Source organism: Manis javanica, chromosome 5 (assembly GCF_040802235.1).
Source record: "Manis javanica isolate MJ-LG chromosome 5, MJ_LKY, whole genome shotgun sequence".
Classification (NCBI taxonomy): domain Eukaryota; kingdom Metazoa; phylum Chordata; class Mammalia; order Pholidota; family Manidae; genus Manis; species Manis javanica.
In genome coordinates, this window is record NC_133160.1 from 134,101,725 (window position 1) to 134,128,976 (window position 27,252).

The following is a 27,252-nucleotide window of genomic DNA, read 5'->3' on the forward strand; positions in this document are numbered from 1 at the left end:
TGGTATTTTAAGGATTAAAGAATTTTTAAATGTAATTCTGATGTGCTAATCTATATTTTCTAAAGGAGAGCATTTAGATTTTAATGAAACTTACTATCTGAATTATAGTAAAAATACCAACTAGTATTAATAGATTCATATGTGAATTTAAACAAATAAATATAGAATACTTAAGAATGAACATAACAAAAAATAAACATTGATCCCTATCTTCGTACTTCTTACAAGCCAATCAAGAGGACATTCTTTTTTTTAAGTTCTTCATTTTAAGTTTTAGATGAAAAAACTAGTTGGGAGGCTTTGAGGTTTGCTAATGGAATTTTGTTCCTGGTAGGCTCACAGTTCACATGGATGAAGAACTGCGTGCTCTGGCTTTCAATACTCTGCAGGCACTAGTGCTTGATTTTCCAGATTGGCGGGAAGATGTTCTTTCAGGATTTGTGTATTTTATTGTTCGTGAAGTGACTGATGTCCATCCCACGCTTCTTGATAATGCTGTAAAGATGCTGGTACAATTAATAAATCAGTGGAAACAAGCAACCCAAATACATAACAAAAACCAGGACTCACAGGTACCATATTATTTTGTATTATCTCTTTGTATGTGGTCAGTGGTAAATGACCAATAGTGATGTTAATGTACACTGACTTCCTCAAAAACTGAGAGTTTTACTAGTTTTATTTTCCTTCAAAGTGTTCATAATCCCTTAAATGAAACTATCTATAGTTCAGTATTAAATACAGCTTTTGTGTCCCAAATTTTCCAACCTTCCTCCTTTGGTAGCAGTCTTGAATGAACATAGAGAATAGAAGTATTTCTAGCTCACATTTAGGTTGTTTCCAGTATATTTAAAACTGATATAATAAAAGTTTTGGGATGTCTTCCATTTGTGTTATTTCCTTGTGTAGCCATGGCACCAGTCCCTATTTCACATACACAGTATGTGTGTTTCTCAGCCATATATGGTGCTCAAATTATTGATTTATGGTAATGTATAGTCCTACAACCTTGGAGTTTTAGAGCTGTGTATTTATCTAAGGCAGCCCAGCTTCTCAACCTCTGAAGATCGTAGATACCACCAGGGGCCTGAAAATCTCTGTTTCTAACAAGCTCTTGAGATAATGCCATGCTGGTCCACCGTTTTGAGTTTGAATGAGATGATCCAATCCCCTCATTTTCCACATAGAAGTGTTAGACCAAGAGTGGTCGATTGGGTCTGCTCCAAGGTCACGAAATAGTCAGAGAATGATAGAAGCTACTAGGTACAACGTAGTATTTAGACTGCCAAGTAAATGCTTTTTTGCATTGTGTACATTAGATTACCTGAGCTGAGTCAGACCTGTAGCTATAATTTATATGATTTGCTTTACTCTTTATTGTTTTACTGGAATATTTATTCATATTATTTTCTTTTATATTTAATTTCTGCTTATTTTTCAAGCATGGTGTAGCTAATGGAGCCTCTCATCCCCCTCCTCTGGAAAGGAGCCTGTATTCCAATGTATTCCATGTGGTCGAAGGGTTTGCACTTGTCATTCTCTGTAGCAGTCGACCTGCCACTAGGAGATTAGCTGTCAGTGTCCTTAGAGAAATACGGGCTTTATTTGCACTTTTGGAAATACCGAAGGTAAGATTTAGGTATATCATTTAGTTATCTAATGAAAATACTTATATACTACCCTTTTGTCCATCCTTATTCCATTTCTGTTAATACTGTGCAGGTATAACTTACTTTATAATGAAGTGTTTCTGGCAGGGTCTAAACTAATCCACCTGCCATTGATTCCTTTTTTTAACAAATAGTGCTAAAGTGAATTTTTTATGTTTACTTAGATTTGGCAACTTTTCTTAAAATTTCCTAAGTATTTAAAAATTTATGATGTCTTTTTTACAGGGTGATGATGAATTAGCCATAGATGTGATGGACAGGCTGAGCCCATCCATTCTAGAGAGCTTCATCCATCTCACTGGGGCTGATCAAGTAACTAATGATTTTATGCTATTCAGTCTTGTTTTGGAACTTAAGATAGACATTCATACAGGAATTTCCCTTACAAATGTAATGCATTAGAGAGTATTTTCTAGAAAGTACTAGAAAATTCTTCCAGAAAAACAAACACTATATGGTTTCACTTAATACATGGAATCTGAAAAATGAAACAATAGATAAAACAAAACAGAAATAGACTTATCAACACAAGAAATGGACTGTTGGTTACCATGTGGTGTAGGGGAAAATGGGTGAAGTAGGTGAAGGAGATAAAGAAAAATAAACTTCAAATTACAAAATAAATTAGACACGGGGATGGAAGTGTAGCATAGGGAATATAGCTAATAATATTGTAACATCTATGTGGTGACAGATGGTAACTACACTTACCATGGTGAGCATTTAGTAATATATATAATTATTGAATCACCGTGTTCATCTGAAACCAATATGATATTGTATATATATTAACTATATTTCAAAAATTTTTTTGAATAGAAAGTATTTTTGAAAACCGTGAAGTTCTTTAAAAATAAATATTTTTTAAAAGTAGTACTCGTTGATGCTGTGATTAGCCCTTTTCCCGGCAGAAATAAAAATACTTTGTCTTGGTAAGATTCCACTCTGTCCAGCCTAGGAAGTTTCTCTTTAATGTTACTATTGACTACTATTTGCTACTTATTATAGCATATAATATTCTTGACATAGATGTGCTGCTTGCTTAAAAATGCTAGGGTAAAATTTTTTGTTGAAAGTTGAATCAAAATAACTATATTTGTTTGCTTTGCCACCTAAGTTTAAGTGCAATGGAGTAAATATGTAGTATTTCATGCCAGAGTCATAAATAATTTGACTCATTAAAATGAAGTAGCAGCACTTTGTCAACAAAGGCATTGTCAAGAAAGCATTTGTAGTGAAAGCTTATGCAAGCTTTCTTAGTTGGGTTTGAAAAAAAGCGTCATAGATCTAGATGTCAAGATTGATTTAAGAGTAACTATCAAACTTCACCACTTGAAACTTTTTTCTTCTGGAATACGTTGGGTAAGGGTCTCTGCTTTCTGCGTAACACTTGGCTGTTAAAACTTACAAGTTATTTATGATTATGGGAGATAGAAAAATTTTATAAACAAGAGATGATCATAAATTTGTACAATTTAAAGAATTCTGTTTCCCGTTATTAACCATGACTTATGCCAACAAAAGGAGTAAAGGATGTCTCTTGTCTAGTGCCTAAACCCACCCCCTGCTCATAGCAGGGATGTTGTAAATATCTGTTGAATGAATTGAGCCTCTGTTCAGTTTAAGACTGCATTTGTTTTTGTTGTTACTGTTCAAATGATACATAATTTGCTCTGAAGTTAAATTTTTACTTCTTCAGAATAAGAACTTGGAATATCATTGAGCAAATATTAATAATGTGCATTTGGAGAGGAACCCATTTTCCCATCTGTTTCACTTAAGTTCTGTAGGGCATATCACCATGAAAGTTAATGGTCTGTTTTTGAGTTCTCAGCAGCTTCAGTATGAAAGTTGTATATTCATGTATGAATTACATAAGTAGTGGTTCTTCACCATTTTAATTTATAGATCCTTCTGAGATTAATGAAGGCCATGGAATCTTTCTCCAGAGAAACACATGTACACACATAAACAAAAAAGCTTACATGTGATTTCAGGAATTCAATACTCCCTTAAACCCATCTTGGGTCTCATATTACTCCTGTTTTAGAACCTCTGTTCTAGAAGCTAATAGGCCACTTATAGTTTAAAGTGACTCATATAGCAAAACTTTGAGAGTTATTAAAATATAATTGATTGGGTTTTTTTCTCTACATAGACTACTTTGCTGTATTGTCCTAGCTCAATAGATTTACAAACATTAGCAGAATGGAACTCTTCTCCTATTAGCCACCAGTTTGATGTGATCAGTCCATCACACATATGGATATTTGCACATGTAACCCAAGGCCAAGACCCATGGATTATAAGTCTCTCCAGTTTTTTAAAGCAAGAGAACCTTCCAAAACACTGCTGTACAGCTGTGAGCTATGCCTGGATGTTTGCATACACAAGACTTCAGTTGTTATCCCCACAGGTTGATATAAAGTAAGTGATTTTCCCAGTGTAAATTTGAAAACATACAGACTGTTTTTATAATGTATGTATTTGAAAAATTATACAAATTAGAAATCCCATAAATAATATGCCACAATGTATTGATTATTAAGGAGGGAGATGAAAGAGGTAAAGAATATAGTCTCATAATCTCTTCATCCTTTTCATGTTATTCAGTCTCACCAAACTGTAATTATCAAGTTACTTAATAACACAGTGGTTGGTACATGGTGTATGTCTGCTGAATCTGTACTGAATAAAAGAATTAATGAGGAAAGAATCTCAAGATAAGGATGGATATAGATACAGATAAGTTTGTAGATAAAGGGTGAGAAGTAAAGAGAAACCAGGCTCAGTGACCTTACTTTCCCTGATGATGTTATAAGGAAGTCCATCTGCCGATAGGGTTTAGTGATAATGGCATTAATTAGGTTATGGTGTTGAGGGTAATAATGCTAAGGGTTTGGAGTAACTGGTGATGGGACAGAGTGTTTTCCAAGGTCATTATAAACTGCAGTTAAGTTATTGTTGCTCCTAAACATAGAAGAGAATTTTTGAACCAGACTCCTCATTTCACTTTATCCAGTGTGCCATTGATCAGATTGCATGAGTCTCTCATGAAACTTGCCCATATAAACCCAAAACCTAGAAATATGTGATAATAAGTCATTTTCTTTTTCCTCTACACAAACTACTATGCTATAGGCTTACATTAAAGGCTCTCCAAACCTGGCTCCAGTCTACTTTTTCCCTTACTGTCTGTCATTGCCATCCATGTATTCTTAGGTTTGATCCAAAACAAACCTCTCAAAGTTCACAAAATGTGATCTATAGTTGCCATTCTGTGAGCTTTTGCTAACATGAGCTTAGAATGCCTCTTATCTTCCCTATCCCCTGCATGTCCTTATCTGGCATATCTCTTAATTCCACTTTATTTTTAAAAGCATCTCTTCATCTCCAACTCAGAGGAATGATTTCTTCTTTTGGATTTGCATATATTTTTTTTTGGTATTCCTTACATATACATGCTAATTATATATCTATGTATATTTTCAGATACTGTGTGTGGATTTTTTTTTTTTAAGTGAAGATTGACACTTGGCACTTTGCATAAAATTTATGGCCTCATCTTATTTAGTCACCCCTAATTACCATATTTTAAATTACAAGCTCCTTTCCTACCACCATTCTGTTTCCCCTTTCTGCTGTTTCCCTTGATCAAACTTAGCATCACCTGACATCTGACACATTCTATTTATTTTTGTATTGTCTACCTCCCCAAACACACAGAGTGGTGGTGATTATTATATAGATTTTTGGTTTTTTGTTTTGCTGCTTTCACAAATGCTGTGAACGTTTTCTAACATACTAAGGCACTTTAATGAATTGAATGTATCTATTACTTATCTTAATATTTTATAAATCTACTGAAGGCAAGGATTATCTATTTGTATTTTTCCTGTTTTTGTTTTGCCCTCAGTCCTTAATCCCCACAGAATTTTGATGTTTGGAAAGATTTATGGCATCATTCCATACATATTTTTTTTTTGGTCTAATCTTTCAACACAGAAATTTGACAGAAGCCTTAACATGTAGATATTCTTTTTCTTCTGCAGTTTCATTTGCAGGAAGTTACCCAGGAAAATAATTAAACTCTTATAACTAAGCACACATTCAAATGTACAGTGTCAGGTAAAATAGGGAAAAATTACTACTAACTGAAATAACGTGGAAGATATTTAAAATATATGTTAAGTATAAAAAGTAGGTACAAAACAAAAGAAACAATATTTGACTTCCATAAAAGACATATATTCCTATATTTATATACATGCACACATATGAATTAAAGATGTACAGTAGAATGAAGTGCTTATTTTGGTATGGGATTAAAGATGATCTTCATTTTGTTTTCATTTTTTTGTCTACCTTGAACATACAAACTAAGTTATAAGATGTGGCCTGATAAAATATTAACTTTGGACATAGGAATAATAGATTGTGTTGAAATGATCCTATAATGTTTTAATTTTCAGTCTTTTATTTTATTCCTGTATATCTTACATCATTCCACAAAGATTTAGTAGTAGTAGTAATAAAAACTTTATGTTATCTCCCCTAAATTGATAGAAATTTAGCATTAGTTAAAAATTAACTTTTCAAAACATGGTGTATTATTTGTATCTACCTGTTTTTTTCCCCACTGAAGTAGCCCCATCAATGCTAAGAAAGTAAATACTACCACAAGCAGTGACTCCTACATTGGCCTGTGGAGAAACTATCTGCTTCTTTGCTGCAGTGCAGCAATGTCCCCATCTTCCACATCCACGGGTTCTGTGAGATGTTCTCCTCCTGAGACGCTGGCGTCAACCCCTGATAGTGGCTATAGCATTGATTCCAAAGTAAGTGCTCCACGTCTGCCTCTGAATCTGAATGGCACCATATAATAGTGTTCTAAAATTTCTTTTCCAGGACAATAAAGTAACTTGGTGGAAAAGTACATTACTTGCACTAATGATCGAAGTAGTTCAAGAAATCCCACTACTATGGATTCCTGGTTGGAGTCAATAATGTATAGAGTTTATCTTTGTGGGGGGAAAAGGGTCATGCTCATTAAATTCACTATAATGAATATTTTTTAAGTAATTTTCATTTCCTCCTTCCCTTATTCTATTTCCTATAGTGCTCACACTTTTCAGTAGCCAAAAGAAATCGTTTAAGTGATGAAATACCTTTTTTAGAATTTTTCTAAATTACGTAATGATACAAATCATACTTGATAGGAATAGTTGTATAGTCTCCATATTATGACACAAAACATTTATAAAGTAATTGAAGAAAATTTAGAAAACTTAAGACCTGGATGTCTAACCAACACTGATGACTCTTAGAAGTAATTTTGTTGAATTCATTTTCATGAATCAAAAACAGAATATCTGTCTGATGGAGGGATCAGGCTATTGTGTAATGGTAGGTATCTGTAAGAAATTAAGAGACCCACAAAGCCTGATTCTGTTAACACACTTGGAGTGAGCCATTACACAAATCATTTAACCTTTTTAGATCACACCTCAGGTGAATTTTGAAGCACCATTCATGCTAAAAACATCTATCCATTGTCCTTGACCAAATATTACAGAAATGTTAAATTATATACTTGGATGTATTCTCTTTGGTGGCTATAAATATGTATTTTTTTCCAGATTATTGGCATCCCATCCCCTGCATCCTTGTTTAAGCACATAGTTCCAATGATGCGCTCTGAGAGCATGGAAATCACAGAATCCCTTGTTCTAGGTCTTGGCAGGACCAACCCAGGAGCTTTTAGGTAATTATCTTCATATGTTTTCTCTATGCACTGAAAGAGGATGCATTAAATGTGGCCACTTGGACAGAAGGTGAGGTAGAGAACTTATTACAAGGATCATTCATATCTGTCCTGACATTTACCATGTTAGTTAACTAGCCGTGTGACATATAATAAGTACTTGATCCATTATTTCTGCATTTTGATTGAGCAAATAAGATTCACCTTATTTTCTTCACAGAATTAGTGTGAAAATCAAATATACAATATGTATAAATATGTTCTAAAAACGATAAAAAGCCATGTAAATCTTTTAATACTTTCCAACCTGATTTATTTATACAATGATGCTTTTATTTATAGTTTTGGTCTATTGTTTAAAACTATAGTTTCCCCCCTCTCAGTAAAGACAGTTAGACTTTTTTCATTGATGTGTAACATCAGTTACACATTTTGTTACCTTTGCTTATGTACCTTTCCTTAATATAACATGATATTGTTGTATTTAAACTATAGTTTCCCCCTTCTCATTAAAGAGAATTAGACTTTTTTCACTGATGTGTAACTGACATATAACATTATATTAGTTTCAGGTGTACAACATGATTTGATATTTGTATATATTGAGAAATTATTACCACAATAAGTCTAGTTGATAGTCATGCCTATACATAGTTAAAGAAATTTTTTGTGTGTACAGTGAAGACTTTTAAGATTTACTCTCAGATATGCAATACAGTACTACTAACTATAGTCCCCATGGGGTTTATTACATCCCCATGACTTAATTTATTTTATAATTGAAATTTTGTACCCTTGACCTCCTTCACCTATTTGACCACCCACCTCCTGCCTCAGGGAGCCACCAATCTGTTCTCTGAATCTATGAACTTCAGTATTTTTCTTTGTTTTAGGTTTGTTTAGACTCCATATATAAGTGAGACCATACATGCTATTTGTCTTTTTCTCTGACTTATTTCACCAAGCGTAATGCTCTCAAGGTCCATTCATGTTGTCACAGATGGCAAGATGTCATTTTTATTTATGGCTGAGTAGTATTCCATTATATATATATATATATATATAATAAAAACATATATATGAAATTTTCTTTATTCATTCATCCATCAGTGGTCATTTAGGTTGTTTCCATATCGTGCCTATTGTAAACAGTGCTGCAGTGAATGTGGGGGTGCATACACAGATCTTTTGAACTAATGTTTTTGTTTCTTTTGGATAATACCCAAGAGTGGAAAGGTGGATCATATGGTAGCTCTATTTTTTATTTTTTGAGGCACCTCCATGCTGTTTCCTATAGTGGCTGCACCAATTTTCATTCCCACCAACAGTGTGTAAGTGTTCCCTTTTCTCCACATCCTCTCCAACATTTGTTGTTTCTTGTCTTTTGGACAGTAGCCATTCTGACTGGTGAGAGATGATACCTCATTGTGGTTTTGATTTGCATTTCCCTGATGATTAGTGATGTTGAGCATCTTTTCATGTGCCTGTTGGCCATCTGTCTGTCTTTTGAAAAATGTCTATTCAGATCCTCTACCCATTTTTTAATTAGATTGTGTTTTTTTGCTGTTGAGTTGTATAGGTTCTTTATATGTTTTGGATATTAACCCCTTATTGGGTATATGGTTTACAAATATTTTCTCCCATTCAGTAGCTTGCCTTTTCGTTTTGTTGATGGTTTCCTTTGCTGTGCAGAAGCTTTTTAATGTGCATAGTCCCAATTGTTTATTTTTGCTCTTGTTACCTTTGCTTTTGGAATCAGAGCCAGGACCAATGTCAAGGAGCTTACTGCCTATGTTTTCTTCTAGGAGTTCATGGTTTCAGGTTTTACATTCAAGCCTTTAATCCATTTTGAGTCCATTTTTGTGTATGGGGTAAGATAATAGTCACAGTTTCATTCTTTTGCATGTGGCTGTCCAGTTTTCCCAACATTTATTGAAGAGACTGTCCTTTCCCCATTGTGTATTCTTGGCTCCTTTGTCATAAATTAACTGACCTTATTTGTATGGGTTTATTTTGGCTCTATATTCTGTTCCATTGATCTGTGTATCTGTTTTTATGCCAATATCAAACTATTTGTATTACTACAGCTTTGTAATACAGTTTGAAATCATGGAGCATGATGCCTCCAGCTTTGATCTTCTGTCTTAATATCGCTTTGGCTGTTCAGAGTCTTTTGTGGTTCCATACAAATTTTATGATTGTTTGTTCTATTTCTGTGAAAAATGCTACTGATATTTTGATAGGGATTGCATTAAATCTGTAGATTGCTTTGGGTTGTTTGGCCAATTAACAGCATTAACTTTTTCCAGTCCATGAGCACAGAATATCTTTCTATTTGTGCTTCTTCAGTTGCTTTCATCAGTGTCTTATAGTTTTACACAGTGATGCTATAATTTTATAATCTTGGTCTATTCATTAAAACTATAGTTTTTCCCCTCTTTTTCAAGAGAATTAGATTATTACTTAGAAGAAATTTACATACATATTTTATATTATTATTGATATTTTCTGATATTTTTGATATTAATTATCATTAATATCACAGTAAGACCACAGAAATGTCACTTCTTAAAAAACAGATTTCCATAAATAGAAACAATTCTGAGGCAAATGCTTTCAACATCTGCAGTGATTCCTATGGATGATGCGATTGTGAATGCACTTTATTTTCTTCTGCCTTTTATATTCTCCCAATCTTCTATCATGAGTACATTTTCAGTCTAAAATAAAAATAAAAGCAGAGGTATTACCATTTTCATGAAGTTCATGTTTTTTGACCTATTAATTCCATTTGTAAGAATCCTAAGGAAATAATCAGAAATAAAGACAAAGATTAATGTACAGAAATGTTCACTGAGGCAGTATTTATAATAACAATAACAAAAATCAGATAAGATTTAACAAATCAGTAATAAGATAGGAAAATTATGGTGTCCCAGCCTAAATAGAATATTATAAATTAATTAATGGCATGTGAAAGTCATTATGCTAGTGTTAAGTAAAGAAAAAAAAGAAGATACCACCTTATATATTATAGTTTCTACTATGTAAGATGCGTGTGTTCTGCAAAATTATTGGAACAGAAAAATTTGATTAGTACTACAAATCTGAATAAGTGGCCTATAATTTTTCTGCTTTCCAGATGTTACAATGTGCATGTGTTATTTACCAAAACAAAATAATAAAAATTGTATTTTAAAAAGTAGGATTGGCATTAACATTTATCATTGTACATCATTACATTAGTATTTACATATTTGTGCATGTTAGATTATATCTGTTGAGCTACTAGTTAAAAGAATGCATATCATGTTTCTTCTAGGGAACTAATAGAGGAATTGCATCCCATAATTAAAGAAGCGCTCGAAAGAAGGCCAGAGGTAAGCTGTGTAGTTTTCTATCATTAAATATTTTTTTAACAAACACTTCTTGTCTTCTATATTATATCAAAAGTTAGAAATTCAGAAGCAAATAAGTAAAAAATTGTCTAATGCAGTTTTCAACATTTTTTAAATACACAGAACTCTTTTTTTTCCTCCACAGGAGATCTTCTGCAGAAACCCATTATATAAAACAGATGTTAAATTGCTCTAGCTGAAGGGAGGACAGTCAGTCAGCATCTAGATCAGGGTTGGCAAACCTTTTCTGTAAATGTCCAGATAGTAAATATTTTCTATCTGGATATAATAATATAAAATATAAAAAATTATAAAAATATAAAATACCTTTGCAGGCCATACTGCTTCTGTTGCAACTACTCAATTTTACTGCATGGACTGTTAAACAAATGGGTGTCACTATATTCCAGTAAAAGTTTATTTCTGCAGTAGTGGGCCAGATTTAGCCTGAGGGCAGTATTTTGCTAACCGCAGGTCTAGATACCAAGTCTACAGATCTATGTTGAGTTCTGATCAACTTTTAGAAACCACAGGTCTGGTGGGACAGACAGATGTGTAAACTATACACTCACATAAGGTCATAAATAAGGGGTTATAAGAGCTACAGAGAATAAAGCCTCTAACTCTGCCTGTGGTGTAAAAGAAGGCAGGAGAGATGAAACGATGATGTTTGAGGTGAATTTTGAAGTATTTCCCAAGTAGAGAATCAAAGGAAAGACATTTGAGGCAGAGGAACAGCATTTGCAAACTTTATTAAAGAACTTGCACATTGCAGATTCTTTTGTGTGATTGTATTATGGGGAAAGTGATTGATTGATTAGGCTGGAAAGCAAGATGGGAACGATCTGATGGAAGACTCCTGGTTTCAGCTTTATCCAGTAGTGCAGTGATCACCATGTGGCTCTGGTGTCTGAGAGTTACCTGGAGAGCTTGCTTAAATGTTACAGAGTACTAGGCCTATTGAATGACAACCCCTGGAGTGAAGCCCAGAAATTTTCTTTTTAAGCCCCTTAGATGAATCTGCTTTAGAGCAGAGGCTGTTAACATTGGAGATCCAGTGAAGTATTTAAGCAGGAGAGGGAGATGGTGACAATAGCTGCTGCTCTTTAGAGACTTGAAAGCAGCAACGTGCAATTAATAAACACTGACTTATTAATTTCAAACTCTCCACACATACTTCTGATGCAGTAGCCATCAAAGTGCTCGAAATCTTGATCGCAAATAATTGTGGTGAGCCCCCAAACCATAAGACATTCACATTATCCTTTCCAAATAGCACCAGCAAGTTTTCTATCACCTTCCCTGAAAGATTTTTAATTAATATCTTTATATCTTGGAATAGAATATGAAACGGCGCAGGCGTCGAGATATTTTAAGAGTACAACTGGTACGAATATTTGAACTGCTGGCAGATGCTGGTGTCATTAGTCACAGGTCAGTATTGGACTTAGATTTTTAAAACTTTGGAATGATTAGGGAATGTAATATTTTTTCTCTTATGAGGTATATAAAAACAGAAAAGTACCTTTACAGCAACAATGAAGTCTCTGCGTCACTGTAAACATCACCTGCCAATCAGAGGCATCCAACACGTTCACCAATGGCTAAGAAAGGTACTGAAATCTACCACTAGAACTAGACTGCTTCAGGTAAAATTGGGTATAATATTCTTACGATTTTGGTATTTGTTAGGACCTAGTAGTCCAGATAAGTGGACAGTAGCCTTTTACTGTGACTGATTTCACTATTTCTTACCTCATTGTAAAGATCTGTTTCTTCTGCACTTGTAAAAATCATATATTTAATGGCTAAACATGATAAGGTTTGCAAATTTATTCCAATCAACTGTCAATATATCCTGTTGGGAAAGATTATGAATTCCAAAATCATAATTCTGTTTGCACACTTCACCTACACAAAAAGCATAAACCTGGAGTTAATTGCTTGAAGAAAGGCGTCTTGACATCAGCCCGCTGAGGAAAATCGCATCAGCTTTGTTGTGAGAAATAACTATTTCTTTAGCAGAGTAATGGTGTTGCCTGACCATTGAAGGAGAAACAAAATGGATCTGACCATTTCCAAAAAATAGGTAACTGAAAGAGATCTTGAGAAAAAAAGTGTTAATAATCAAACAAATGTAGTATTGTTACTTTAACACTTATCCTGATTAGTTCTTAGTGTACCTAACACCTTTCATATTTAACATCAAATGCTATTGACAAAGTGCTTTTAAAACAGAGCATTAATCAACGAGAATTTAAACCATTGACTTAGCTTTCTTTTTCAGTAAATGTACAGCAAATGAGAAGGAAAAAAAACCATCATTTTTTTTCTGCCCTACACAAAAATAAAACAGTGGAAATTAGGATAAACAAATTTAAAACTTGATGGGCTTGATGGAAAAAATTAGCCTAATACACATTTGAATCTTTTTTCTTTTTTGGTTGCTTTTAATGTAATGTTAGTGAATGAAGAATCTTCGAATGGTCCTATTTTGGGGAACTGCAAGGTGTTGGTCTATTTAAAATTTAACTACAAAAGCTATACTCACTATTGAGTAATGGTTTTGAGCTCAGTCATATATTTTGGCTTCAGTTTTGTTTTTTTAAGAGAAATGAACCTAAGACTTTTGCTATTATGGACGTTTTATTTCCTTGGTTAAAGAAAAAAAGATGAATTTTGAATGCCAAAAAGGCAGGGATGTTTGTTGTGTTCATCAAATTGACCCTGTATGATTATTTGCTAAATGAATGAATGTTTTATTCTGGGCCAGGTTGCAATCTACTAAATTGGGTTCCCATCCACTAATAAGTCAGGACCCAAAAATTAAGAACATTTGCTTGAGGAATAAAAGAGAAAATTGAGGAATAAAGGAGGAATTCCTGAATTCATTCAGCGTATTCTTACTATTGTAGACTGGTATTTTAAGTATACTGTAGTACCATTGTGACTCTGTACTTTTGTTTTGATGGCTTTAGGATTTTTATAAGAAACTGTTCACAACTATTACAAAAATTACTTTTAATATCACATACATTAGAAGTCCTTGTCAAATATAACAAGAAAAAGCTGACCAAAATAAATGTAAATTGTACTAGCTAATTATTTACATAGCACTTAGAGTTTACTAGGACTCATGTAGTGAGAGATTCATATTCTTACTAAAATGCTCTGAAATAGCTACTGGTTAAATGCTTAAACACTGATTGAGCAAGACTAGAACCCAAGACTTCTGACTCTAACCAAATAACCCCTTCCAGTCAGTGGTTTCCAGGCACAGCCTTTATTATTGTGGAGGTTCTTGAGGCAACTCCATAGATCTAGACAGAAGATTTGAAAATCAGCATCCTCACTTGAATTCTCTTTGTATTTTTGTACCCCCAGTAATACCTATCCTAGAATCTTGCTGGGAATAAGTACCTAATGAATATTTGGTCATTTATGCTAAAGCCATAATGTGAATATCATGGCAACTATGAGAATGTATAGACCTCATCTTTCCTTTTTCTGCCTTTCTAAATTGATCCTCCCTATCCCATGTGCCTCTTTACTACCTTATTTTGACAGAGAGGAAAACATCTGGCATTCAGAATAGTTGATTAAAGGTAGAAATGGAATTGAATAATGTAAATTGCATACCAATTCCTTGATTATGACACACCATCTATTTTTATACTTTAGTAAATCAAAATCATGTTCATTTAATTTTGTATATTAAGTTCCACACTATCATGACCATGCAAAGTTTAATATATATTATTCTGATTTTGATTACTAGGAGTTTGTTTTGACTTAAATTATAATTTTAAGTCACATTTTGTATATCATTTATTTTCCTCAATATTTTCAGTGCAAGTAGTGGCCTTGATAATGAAACACATTTCCTCAACAACACTTTACTGGAGTATGTAGACTTAACTAGACAACTCCTGGAAGCAGAAAATGAAAAAGACTCTGACACACTGAAGGATATACGATGCCATTTTAGTGCCTTAGTGGCGAATATCATCCAGAATGTTCCAGGTATTATATCAGTTTCTTAAACCGTTACTGAATATTACAGAACCATTGCATTTTTTCTGCCCCTGAAGGCTTGTAATCTAAGTTGATAAAGCAGCTTGTGGAAAAATGTGTGAACATGGGTGGTAAGTGTTTTGTTTTTCGTTTGATTTAGTGTCTATGATGTGAAATCAGGATGAACCCAGTAGAGATTTTCAATGATAATCAAGTTTATTTAAATGCAAAAATTAAAACAAGTCAGAATAAGCTCTTTGAACAAACTATTCTAGATGTAGTGAGCAAAGAACACAATGCTCCAAAGGGTAGTTGAGAATAGATTTAACAAAATACTTTTGAATAACTAGAGGGGGTGTGTAGTGAGCCCTTTATGTAAAGTATAACAAGGGTACAGTGTTATTGATTGGTTCCTTTAATCACATGTGCTAATTATTTATCAGTATGTGCTAATTATTGAGCACATACTATAAGCTAGGTGCTGGTTTAGGCACCAGAAAGATTGATACATGCAACTACAATTTAAGGAATCAAATTCTTTACAAGTATGAGATATAAAAATGTGACTCTAGCCTTTGGTATACAATTAAATACAAATTTTCTTTTTCTTTCTGAAAAAAATATTCAAGTTCTTTTGTTACCTTCAAAAGCATATGCAAACATTTGACTTTCAAATTAGGAGCATCATATTTTATGTATTTTATAAAAGCAGGGTATTTTATAAAAGGGTCTGGTAAGCCTTTTAAGTACATTAATTTCAAGTGCAGGAGCCCTGTTTTGACCTTTAGGGGCAAATGATGCTATTTAGAGGAAAAGAGCATTTTTTCCCCTCTGAATGTTCTAATCTAAAGCGCCCTAGTGTAAAAGTTTAATTCAGTCCATTGTTAAACATTTGTTATGACTTCCAGATTGGTACATTATGCTAGTGTTGAGTTTCTTTAGTAAGCATTGATGCAGAGTACTTGCAGAGTAGAATTTTAAAGTGGAAAGAGTCCTTGGAGATCATCTAAACTAGTAGTTTTCAAATTATGTTGTTTCTCTTTGGGTGCCATCAGCAAGAGGCCACAGGATGAATTGGGACACCAGGCCTCACACCTTACTCCAGATAGATCAGCTCCCACTTTGTCCATTTTGTACATCAAGATGACACGTAAGGATCCTTTTATAAAGACAGCTGTGCTTCTGAAAACAAAGTTTAAAAACATCTAGTCTAAAGCCATCACTTACCAAGGAATCAAAACCCAGGTTGTGTCCATGTTAATGTCTTAGCTGAGCTTACAATAGCTAGTGCAAGGAGAAGCAGGGTCCTGACTCCTGCTCTGCACCAGCCTCGGGCAGTGCTGTGCCTACTCGGCTGAGTCTCACATGATGCTGCTACATTATGTGGGACCTAGGCTGCAACTGTTTCTAGGACTTTTATATATGTAAATAATCTTTGTCACTATGGAGGTTTGGGGTAGGTTAAAATGAAAACTTTTGCTTTCTTTTTTATGGTTTTACATATTCAATAACAAGTTGACATGCATGTTAAGGTAAAAAAGAAATGGAAATAATTTTTTTTTTAATTTACAGTACACCAGAGAAGAAGTATTTTTCCTCAACAGAGCCTTCGTCACAGTCTCTTTATGCTGTTCAGTCACTGGGCAGGTCCTTTTAGCATCATGTTTACGCCCTTGGACAGATACAGTGACAGAAATATGCAAATTAATAGACATCAATACTGTGCACTAAAGGTATTTACTTATAAGTCTGATTTCTTTTTTTTGTTGTTAAGAGTATAGTTAAATTTCATCTCATAGTGCTTAGTATTACAAAAAGGACAGGGGCTTCTTCTGTGTACCTGGAAGTATTAGAATATACTTTCCCTTGCCATATTCAGACATTTATACCATAAGTTCATTTAAATACATGAAATACAGAGCAAAAAGTTAAGAGTCTAGATGCCATTTTCTCAAAGGACTGAGGACTACCTCAAAAAGTACCTGTTTTTCTCCTACATCAATACTTTCTCTTAGTCTTTCTATTTTTCTTCTCTTCCAGTTCAAATTCCATGTCTACTTTGGTATCATGTTTACTTACTTATAATAAATTACTTGGTTACAAAAATTACTACTATGCTTTCCTTTGTAAACAAAAAAAGTGGAAGATAACTCTGTTTATTTAAGCATGGGTAAAAATATCCTGCCTCGTCTCATTAAGCAACCAACATTTAACCTCTTAAATGTTTTAAATGTAATTCTAATATTATTGTTTGAAGGCTATGTCTGCTGTACTGTGTTGTGGCCCTGTTGCAGATAATGTAGGACTGTCATCAGATGGCTATTTGTACAAATGGTTGGATAACATTTTGGACTCTCTGGACAAAAAGGTAATTATGACAGTTCCCTTAAAATTTCATAATAAATTGCACTGCATTATTTGGAGATACTGTGCAGCCCACTGAAAAGAAGTCTTTTTTTAATAAGATAGGATAGAATTTTATGCTAAAAACATACTATGTAAAATTAAGTAGGATTCCATAATTTAAGAAATTTCTAATCTTATTGTTCATTTGATTAATTCAGATTTCCCTTTTATATTATAGGATTAATACAGCAATGTATATACAGGTCCCACAATAGAATTCTAAGTCTATAAATAAAATACTAACATAGAACACCCTGAGCTCCATGGAAGGAATGTTATTTGCCCTGTTTGATTTCAGGTTTTGACCACTCTCCAGTTAATCATCCCTTCTTGCCCTCCTAACTCTCAGTAAGACACACAAACCGCAGTTTAAATCAGGATTTATATTTCTCCTCCTCAGAATAATTTTTTTTATTGGGTCATCAAAAAACAAGAATAACACTTGGTAAAAATAACTACAGAGGTTAATAACTCACTCTTCTGAATGCACTTCATCACTGTTGATATTCGTCAACTGCTTTCAGGGCTCTTCTGGGGGACAGAATCATACTATTAAGAGTCTTGAGTATAAAGCAGGAGCCCAAGTAAATTTCCCTGTCATATTTTTCTGGCTAAATACAATGAGAAGGAGTTGAACAAAAGGAGACTGGATTTTGTGGTTAAATATAACAAATGATGCATTATATTATTTTAATAAAATGTAGAGAAGTAGACAGTTAAATAACATGTAACTTTCTCTGTTCTGAACCATTTGGTGACCTTTACATAGGTTCATCAGTTGGGCTGTGAAGCAGTTACATTACTGCTGGAGCTGAACCCAGATCAGAGCAACCTGATGTACTGGGCCGTGGACCGATGCTACACTGGTTCCAAGAGAGTGGCAGCTGGCTGCTTTAAAGCCATAGCTAATGTTTTCCAGAACAGGTACTTAAGCTACTGTCTTTCATGGGGGATTTTGTAGTGTTTTTATCTTTAAGAACGTGTTTCGTTTTGAATTTCACAAACACTAAGAAACATATAGTATTTTCTTTCCTTAAGCTCTAATAAAATTCTGTCAAAATAATGACAATAATCATCATCTATTCATTGTTGAACCTTCTGCCTTAAAAGCCCCAGTCACCTAATGGACTTAGAAGCTGCATCCCTACAGCCTTGTCTTCCATATATCGTATTTATTAACTGGTGTGAAAGCCTTTAAGCATTGTTTACCTAACCTATAAACTTTGTCCCTAGGGATTATCAGTGTGACACAGTGATGCTTCTAAATCTAATACTGTTCAAAGCAGCTGATTCTTCTCGAAGTATCTATGAAGTTGCTATGCAACTTTTACAGGTTTGTAAACAAATATTAATTAAAATATTTTTTACTCAGGATTTAATGAAACACCACAACTTACTCTTGCCCTTAAAGTATAATATACTAACACTTAGCTTTATTTTTGATAGTGAGGTATAGTATAAATTCCTATCATTAGAAATAGAAGACAAAGATAATATGGGTTATTTAAGTCTGTAAGTAATACAAACTATTCAGGAGTGTATTGCAGAGGTATATATATATTACCGCCCCCCCCACACACACACACCTGTGTGCATGTGCAAGTACTTACAAAAATCCAGTAGTTAGGGCCTGTGTGTGCATGTAACTATTTCTATTCAGATAAGAATAACATGAGTCTCAAAAAAAATGTTTTTTTGAGAACCAAGTGAAAAGTAATTAGCTTTTTTTATTATAACCTTGTATAATTTTTCTGTATTAGACTGAGAAAAGTAACATAGAAGGTTAATTTACCAGACTTGGATATGTCATTATACAATATTCATCTAATTATAATAGGATGAGGTCTTTACTCTTAATGAAGGGTTAAAAATGGGATGTGAATAGGTGCTGATTTTTCCAAAGGGCTTGAATTGACACTAATGCTGGTATAAACCATCTTAGGAATTATACTCTAATGTCTTTGTAATTAAGAAGAAAGTCAATAGTGTAGTTCTTTACATAGTGTCATGACAAAAGAATTTTTATCTTACATTCTCTACTTAATATGTGATTAACCAAGATGTTTGAAGATTTTTTTTCACTTACACATTTCATATAGCCATATTTTTTTAACCAGAAAAGTTGTAAATCTTCAACTAATTGTATATTAAGTTGTTAATGTTATTTTCAGACTATTCTACTAAACCAGACCACTGGCATTACACACAAGGAATGTAAAGCCTTATAAGCAGTTACAGATCTTTTGCAAACATTTCTTGGAATTAGACATTAACATCTGAAATACTTTACTATATATATATATATATTGTTTTAAACTGAAATATTGTTTAGGAGATTTCATTTTTTAAATTAGGTTTGAAATTAAGAGGGCCCATAAAAATCTTAAATTGATGAAATTACATTCTTGTAGATCCTGGAACCGAAGATGTTTCGCTATGCTCACAAATTGGAGGTTCAGAGAACAGATGGAGTCCTCAGCCAGCTGTCTCCTCTGCCACATTTATATTCTGTTTCCTATTATCAGTTGTCTGAGGAATTAGCAAGGGCATATCCTGAGCTAACTCTCGCCATATTCTCAGGTACGATCATTGAACTGGATAAGAGTGTTTCTTTAGCAACCATTTCTAAAAAACTACTTTTAGGAAATTGTAAAGAATCAAAGTTGATTCAAAGTAAAACGTGTCTTTATATGACAGAATTTTCTTTCTTTAGTAAAAACTCTTAATACTGATCTATCAAGGTGTTTAGATATCTTATTAATGAAGTCTTCACAAGGCCCCTCCCTTTTCTTCCCACCCCAGCAAAAAAAAAAAAGGTAGGATGGGGCTCCACCTGTAATTCAAAAATATTTCTTTAGCAGATGTGGAAGTTCCTGAATCTTCTAACATGTGTTTTATCTTGTGTTTTGGTATGGCTTTAATAATAAAAATGGCAGGATTAAAGGTACATATTTCTTTCTGTAAATCAAACCTCTAATTATAGGAAAAGGTCCTATACTGCCCTAAACAAAACTATTGCTAGGATCCCACACTGATTTCTGGTCCAGTTTCCTTTTCTTGGGTCCAACAAACATCTTGCCACAGATTTCTAGAACATCAGGGCTACGTGTCAGGCAAGATGTCATATCTATCTGGATCTCCCAGACTAGACTTTAGGAGAATTCTGGGGTCTATTGACTTTAACCTACTGTCCAATCAACACATTGTTGCAAATACCCCCATAGTGCTTTATCCTTTAACTGAAAAGTTTTACTTAATAACACAAAAGACACTCAGCTAGTTTTTCTGCTTTTCACCAGCAATGTCTCATTCTAGTCTGCAGGCTGGCCAGTTACCAAAATAGGCACCCAGCATGTTATAGGGTTCTGCTGTAGGTCCTTTCTTTTCATACGGGCCCAAGGCATAGTAGCCTTAGTCTTCCTTGGGTGTCTTTCCACTGTACCCATACCAGCAGTAGAAATAGTTTGTCTCCTATCACTAATTGGCATGAGTGGGAAAAAAACAGCTTAAATTATTCCCACCGTTTAGTCCTTAAAGCAGTTCACCTGTTTGGTTTGCACTGCTAGATGGTGGCAATCATGCCCCTTCCTCTGCACAACTCCCACAGCCCTGATGGCTCTTTCACGCTGGATGGGGATGGTCATCCACATAAAGTAGTGGCCACCATGAACACTGGTCCCACTGCTGCTGGGCTTCTAGAGGCTCCTGCACAGATTGCAGAGGAGTCCATGACTCAGAGGTTATGGAACTGGTCAGGAGGGTAGCTGGTGCACGTGTAGACAGTGCCCACAGCTGAGTCTCCTTGTCATCTAATTATGACTCCTTTGCTTAAAATAGTTTATTCTCAACCAAACACATCCTATAACCCTAGATAGTGCAGCTTTCACTTTTACTGTTTCCAAGGCAACATGAGCATAGTATTTATTAGAGATTTTACAGTATAGATGTCAGTGCAACCTTTGCCCACTTTAAAACTTAAGAGCCCTGCCCCTTCCTTTTTCCAGGACCACCCTTGCTCTTCATAACCTTTTCCTCTTTCACACCTGTGCATCTTCCTAAATGGCCTTTAGACTTCATTAGTGTGAGTTTCCTCTCTATGTAAACTTTTGAAGACCTTCTGACCAATAAATCTACTGTCTGACTTCTAGTCTTCAATCTCTTTGCTAGTTTGCACAGCAATTAGTGTTAGTCACCTTACATTTCTTTAAATTCTCATCTCTCTTGATGTCTGGAAGTAGATTATTTTCTGGTTTGCTTTCTGCCATGGACTTCTTTTCTGTTACTTGTGGTGGATTCTTTTCTTGTTTCCATATTTTAAATATCAGTGTTCCCAGGGTTCTATCCTGAGCCTCCTTCTCATGAGATCATGTCTCCCTAAAGGAGAGCAGGCTATCACCATGGCCCCAGCTCCCCCACACACTGTCTCTCCCCATCCAAAATCTCTTCATTCAACTGCTTTCAGAGATTGAGGTTATATATCTCACACTTGAGGCAATAACACTTGATGTATTAATAGAAGGGATTCTTGTAAAAAATTAGAATTGATCACATCTGTGCAAAGGCATTGGACTGAGCCCTTCATTGGTACTATGTTGAATATGCACAATAATCCTGTGAGACAACTACTTTTGTTACCCTCCTTTTACAGAATAATAAGTTGAGAATCAGAGGTTGACAGGTCCACCCTTGGTCAGGAGGTCGTGTGTGGTAGAGCCAGGATTCAAACCCAGGGGTGTCAGTTCCTGAACCGTGTTCCAAATCTCAGCACTTCATATTCACTCCTTCTGCCAAGTAAATAAGTACAAGTTCTGGTGGGCAAATGGGTGCAGAGGAGAAAAAACGATTTTTATTTAAAGTGGTTTATGGAAATTAAACAGTGTATAAAGGCTCCTGAGCTTTGGATTCTACCTTGTGTTTTAATCTTCTGCTGATACTTGTCTGCCCTCCGGCAAATTACTAACTGTTCAGTTCATGTTTTTCATAAACATTAAATGAGGTAAATGTAAAAGTACCAAGCATTTCATGGGAGAACAAAAATGTGAGATTCTTAAGGGTCAATTTAAATTAATCCATGTATAAAGATCGTCTTTTATCTTATATTTACCTTTACTTATTTACAGAGATAAAAAAATTCATAAAATTTTCCTAATCATTTTAAGTGTACAGTTTAATAGTGTTGTATATGTTTACATTGTTGTGAAACAGATCTCCAGAAATTTTCCATCCTGCAGAACTAAAACTCTCTCTTCTACTCCCCTTTCCTCCTTCCTCCTGGCTCCAGTAACTACTATTCTACTTTTCATTTCTATGAATTCTACTACTTTAGATAGCTCACATAAATAGAATCATACAGAATTTGTGTTTTTGTGACTAGCTTATTTCACTTAGCATAATACCCTCCACGTTCATCATGTTACAGCATGTGACACGATTCCCTTCCTTTTTAAGGCTACATAGTATTTCATTGTGTGGCTGTATACCACATTTTGTTAATCTGCTCATCAGTGGACATTTGGGTTGCCTTTACCTCTTGGCTGTTGTGATATCACTGCTATGAACATGAATTAACATCTCTCTGAGACCGTGTTTTTAATCTTTTGAATATATATCCAGAAGTGGGATTGCTGAAGCATATGGTGGTTCTATCTTTAATTTCTTAAGGAACTGCCATACTGTTGACCATATTGGCCCCACACCATTTTGTAATCCCACCAATAATATACAGACATTTATATATCTTAACCACCAGAAAGTATTTTGTATAAAAGTAAGGAGATGTGTTTTATGTTAGCTGTTAATTTTATTTATGCTGTTATTGAAGCCAAATTTATTCAAAGGAGAAAGTACTCATAATTTTTAAATGGAATGAATAAAATCTGGTTTCTTGTTCTTTAAGAATGAGATGTTGAAATTCATTACAAATCAAAGGAAACTGAAATTCCATCAGTTGTTGCTTCTTCTGGCTTGTTTTTGATTACAGAGATAAGCCAGAGAATTCAGACAGCTCACCCCGCCGGCCGGCAAGTCATGCTTCACTACCTATTACCATGGATGAACAACATCGAGTTAGTAGATTTGAAACCTTTGCCCACAGCCAGGCGACATGATGAAGAAGAAGATGATTCCTTAAAAGACCAAGAACTTATGGTGACCAGCAGGCGCTGGTTACGAGGGGAAGGCTGGGGATCTCCACAAGCCACTGCAATGGTTTTGAACAACCTGATGTACATGACAGCAAAGGTGAATGGGCTTTCATTTGCAGTTGCCGCACAGAATTACTTAATCAGGATTACTAAGCAAGGTTAGGAAGAGATGAAGAGATTAGATATTCCTGTGATAGCTAAACAAATATGCATTATGAATTTATTTCTTTAAGAAACTTCACATTAGATATATCTTTTGGGGAAGGAACTAAAATCATATGTGGTTATGCTACATTTGTTGAAAGAAATGATTATTCCTCTAAAGTATGGAAAAGATTAAAGCTGTCTGTAAAAACATTATTTTCTAGTATTTTATGGTGTGACAAGTTTGATGTTTAATAGACAATCATTCCTGAAGTAAGTACTGTGTTTCGTGCATCTAGTACGGTGATGAGTTGGCCTGGTCGGAGGTGGAGAATGTGTGGACCACACTTGCAGATGGCTGGCCAAAAAACCTAAAAATCATTTTGCACTTTTTGATCAGCATTTGTGGAGTGAATAGTGAACCAAGCCTCTTGCCTTACGTATGTATTCAAGTTCATTTAATTATTTTTTAAAAAATAATATGTACCTGGTGTTTTGTAGTATTCTGAGTATGGGCAGCAGGAGACCAGCAGAGACAAAGCAAGGCTGGGCGGATGATGGTCAGGAAATAACATGTGGATTTATTCACTGACTAAGTCAACCAGTACTACCCAGCATTATTGCCAGCCAGGCGCTCTGCTAGGTTCTGGGCATTACGATCTGATGGGTGACACAGATTTTATCTCTTGAAACTACACCTAGTTTACTTGAGTAAATCAGTAAATTAATAAAGTACAGCCTTGATAAAGGGCTCCACAGGAACTTTGTAGAGCAGTGGGAGTGAACGCTGGGACCCACAGCTGCCTACGAGGATTAGAGATGATACTTGAGAGAAAGTGATGTTGAGGCATACACCACAAAACAGAGGTTGCTTACAGTTTCTGCTAGGCGAGAGCTACATTAGGATATTAGAGCAGGATGGTGAGCAAGAGCAATGCTTATAGAATTGATAAGGCTTCTAGAAGCAAGGGAACGCTTGGCAAAAGATATCCAGTGAAGAATGGGGCAGTCTTTACCTTTAGGGAGGAGCAGTACTTAAGTTGGCTCCAGTTTACAGAACAGTATGAAACTCCCAAACATGAGGGTTCAGTGAACATGTGCACACATGTATGCAGCCATGTATGTATAGATACAGATGTCGATTTCAGTCACACGGTCGCATCTCCTCAAAGTGCGTTCCACAGAAGACCATCTCTGCAGAATGCTGCCGCAAATGTTACAGGTCCTATTTTAAACAAGCTGTTCAGTAGCTTTGCTTTACCCAACATTTCCCCAGTCAGCTTGATTACTGAAAGCAGTGTGGTGAAGGCATGATACAGGATCAACATTCATTGACAAGCACTTGGAGAAAGGTAGGTGTGTGGTACAAACCAGCCTGATCCCACATGGCCTTTCTGACCATACCTCCTAAAATTCTTCCTCTGCCCTTAAGCCGTGCTGCCCCCGCTGCTGCCCTGCCCTCGCAGGCATCCCCACTCAAGGGCCTTTGCACTGACTTGCCCTCCCTCTCCCTAAAGAGTCACATTGCTCACTCCCTCCCCTCTAGGCCATGCCTCAAGTGTCCATTCTCACCGAGCCCTTGCCACCCTGTCCAAACCTGCAGGTGCCCTGCCTGCCACCTACTCTTGTTTTTTCTTTTACCTGCTTTGTTGATTTTCCTTGCACTTACCATCACCAGCCATGTTACATATTTTACTTTTTTGCATCAGTCAATCCAGTAGATGGTGAGCTTCTTAGGAGCAGGAATTTTTGTCTGTTTGGTCCATTGCTGCCTTCCCAGAGCCTAGAATACTGCCTGGCACATCGAAGGGGCCCATTCATTGGATGAATGAATGAGTGATTTGGGCTGAACTAAAAACAGCCATGAAATTATAATTCCAAGAAGCTGACATCAGTGAAACTCAGGAGTAACCTTCTGCCATGAATTTATTAAAAGGAGCCATTTTTAGTGACAGTAATGGTAATTCCTTAATTACCATTTCTTAATCACTTATTACGGGCCAAGCATGGTACAACCACCTCATCTACATTATTTCTTTTAATTCTCAGACTAAATCTGTGAGTTTGGTAAGATTACGATAGTTTTAAAGACAAAACAAGGCAGAGAGGGGAGAAGAATAACTTCCTCAAAATCATAGAGCTGTTTAGCTCTGTCACTCAATGGAACTGGAATGCCCACCAGATCTGGTTGTGCAAAGTCATGAAAGCATCATGGAGGAGGCAGCAGGGAGGAAGGTGGGCTTGCAGACTTGACTGGATCAGGGTCAGAGTGGCAGCCGGAGGTCCTCACAGTAGGACAAAGCAAAGGCACAGAGGCAGAATGCACCCTGCATGGTCGAGGCGACTGCACCCGAGAACAGAGTTTTAGCAGATAGTAGACCAGGTTGGGTTTAAAGAGAGCTAGCTGTGTGTAGGAGGTCAGTTTTTAATGGGTAACTCTTAAAAGATTTTGGATATGATATAATAAAGCATGCTTTGAGATTTGTCCAGGAGTCATCTAAGGCAGAGCCTCTCACCTCTCTGTGTGCATACGTATCATCTGAGGCTTTTGCTCTGGTTCTGGTTCTGGAGGTCCAGATGGACCTGAGACTCTACTTCTGTCAAGCCCCATGTAATGATACCTATGCTTCTAGGATCATACTTTGAGTAGTAAGGATTAAAGCATGGAGTAAAAAAGAGATAAGCTGATCAGATAGTAAGCTATTTCAATAATATATATTACTCAAACACAACCAATAATGAATGCTACTGAAATGTTTTCACTTACTTAACTCATACTATGTACTAGACATTTTTAAAGTGCTTTATAAATCTGATTTAATTATAACAACTCCATGAAGTAGGTGCTGTTATCCCCATTTTGCAGAATGAGAGTGACCTTCTGGATGGCGTAGCTAGTAAGCTGTAGCTGTGCCTTCCAGCCCAGGCAGGATAGCATGAGTTCTAGTGTACTTTGGATTCCTTGCTCTTAATCACTACTCTGCACTTCTGGTTTGAATATAGAGATTGGGGAAGGCAGAATAAAATAAGGCCTGGGTTTGGCGACTGGCTGACTAAAAATAAGGGGAAAATTTGGGATGATAATTAATTGAAATCTTTTCCATTAAAAAAAGAAACTTTTACATAAAAGTGTCTTTTACTTTTCTTAAAAGAAGCAGCAAATAAGGAAGTAGATAATGTTGTGAAAACCATTAAACAATGTATGTAGGTCATAGATACAATGTTGAGGGTTAGTGGGAGGACAGTATTTAGAAAGCTGACTAATGTCTTACTGACCAGTGTATATTCAAATTTAAATTGTGTTTATTCATCTGTCATTTAAAACTGAACTTCCTCCGATAAAATTTGAAGGCAAATTTTGAAATAAAAATTTTTCTTTTCTGAACAATTTCTTTTGGGACAGGTGAAGAAAGTTATTGTGTATTTAGGGAGAGACAAAACAATGCAGTTGCTAGAAGAGCTAGTGAGTGAACTACAGCTGACTGACCCTGTCAGCTCAGGGGTCACTCACATGGATAACCCCCCATATTACCGCATCACTTCCAGCTATAAAATCCCTTCCGTCACCTCAGGTGAGAAGTTATTTAAAACTGATTCGTTTGTTTCAAAAGAAAAGCTTTATACAATTGTTCGTTTTAGCAAGTATTTGCTTTAAAACATCATCATGAAGAAAATAAGCAAACATGAGTCATGTATGGTAATTAACTTGTCAG

General features: G+C 35.3%; 1 protein-coding gene across 8 annotated transcripts in view; it reads left to right on the forward strand.

Annotated features, from left to right (window-relative positions):
* Positions 1-27,252, forward strand: part of FRYL (FRY like transcription coactivator) — a 295,909-nt gene that overhangs the window by 202,939 nt on the left and 65,718 nt on the right. For all 8 annotated transcript variants that reach the window (XM_073237639.1, XM_073237642.1, XM_073237641.1 and 5 more), the window contains 17 exons: positions 335-572; positions 1,443-1,628; positions 1,896-1,982; positions 3,829-4,097; positions 6,316-6,508; positions 7,310-7,434; positions 10,757-10,814; positions 12,175-12,266; positions 14,683-14,855; positions 16,419-16,579; positions 17,104-17,214; positions 18,022-18,176; positions 18,486-18,585; positions 19,664-19,832; positions 23,233-23,492; positions 23,839-23,979; positions 26,943-27,111. In XM_073237639.1, coding sequence (XP_073093740.1) covers positions 335-572; positions 1,443-1,628; positions 1,896-1,982; positions 3,829-4,097; positions 6,316-6,508; positions 7,310-7,434; positions 10,757-10,814; positions 12,175-12,266; positions 14,683-14,855; positions 16,419-16,579; positions 17,104-17,214; positions 18,022-18,176; positions 18,486-18,585; positions 19,664-19,832; positions 23,233-23,492; positions 23,839-23,979; positions 26,943-27,111 — 2,687 coding nt within the window. The remainder of the gene's footprint in view (positions 1-334; positions 573-1,442; positions 1,629-1,895; positions 1,983-3,828; positions 4,098-6,315; positions 6,509-7,309; positions 7,435-10,756; positions 10,815-12,174; positions 12,267-14,682; positions 14,856-16,418; positions 16,580-17,103; positions 17,215-18,021; positions 18,177-18,485; positions 18,586-19,663; positions 19,833-23,232; positions 23,493-23,838; positions 23,980-26,942; positions 27,112-27,252) is intronic.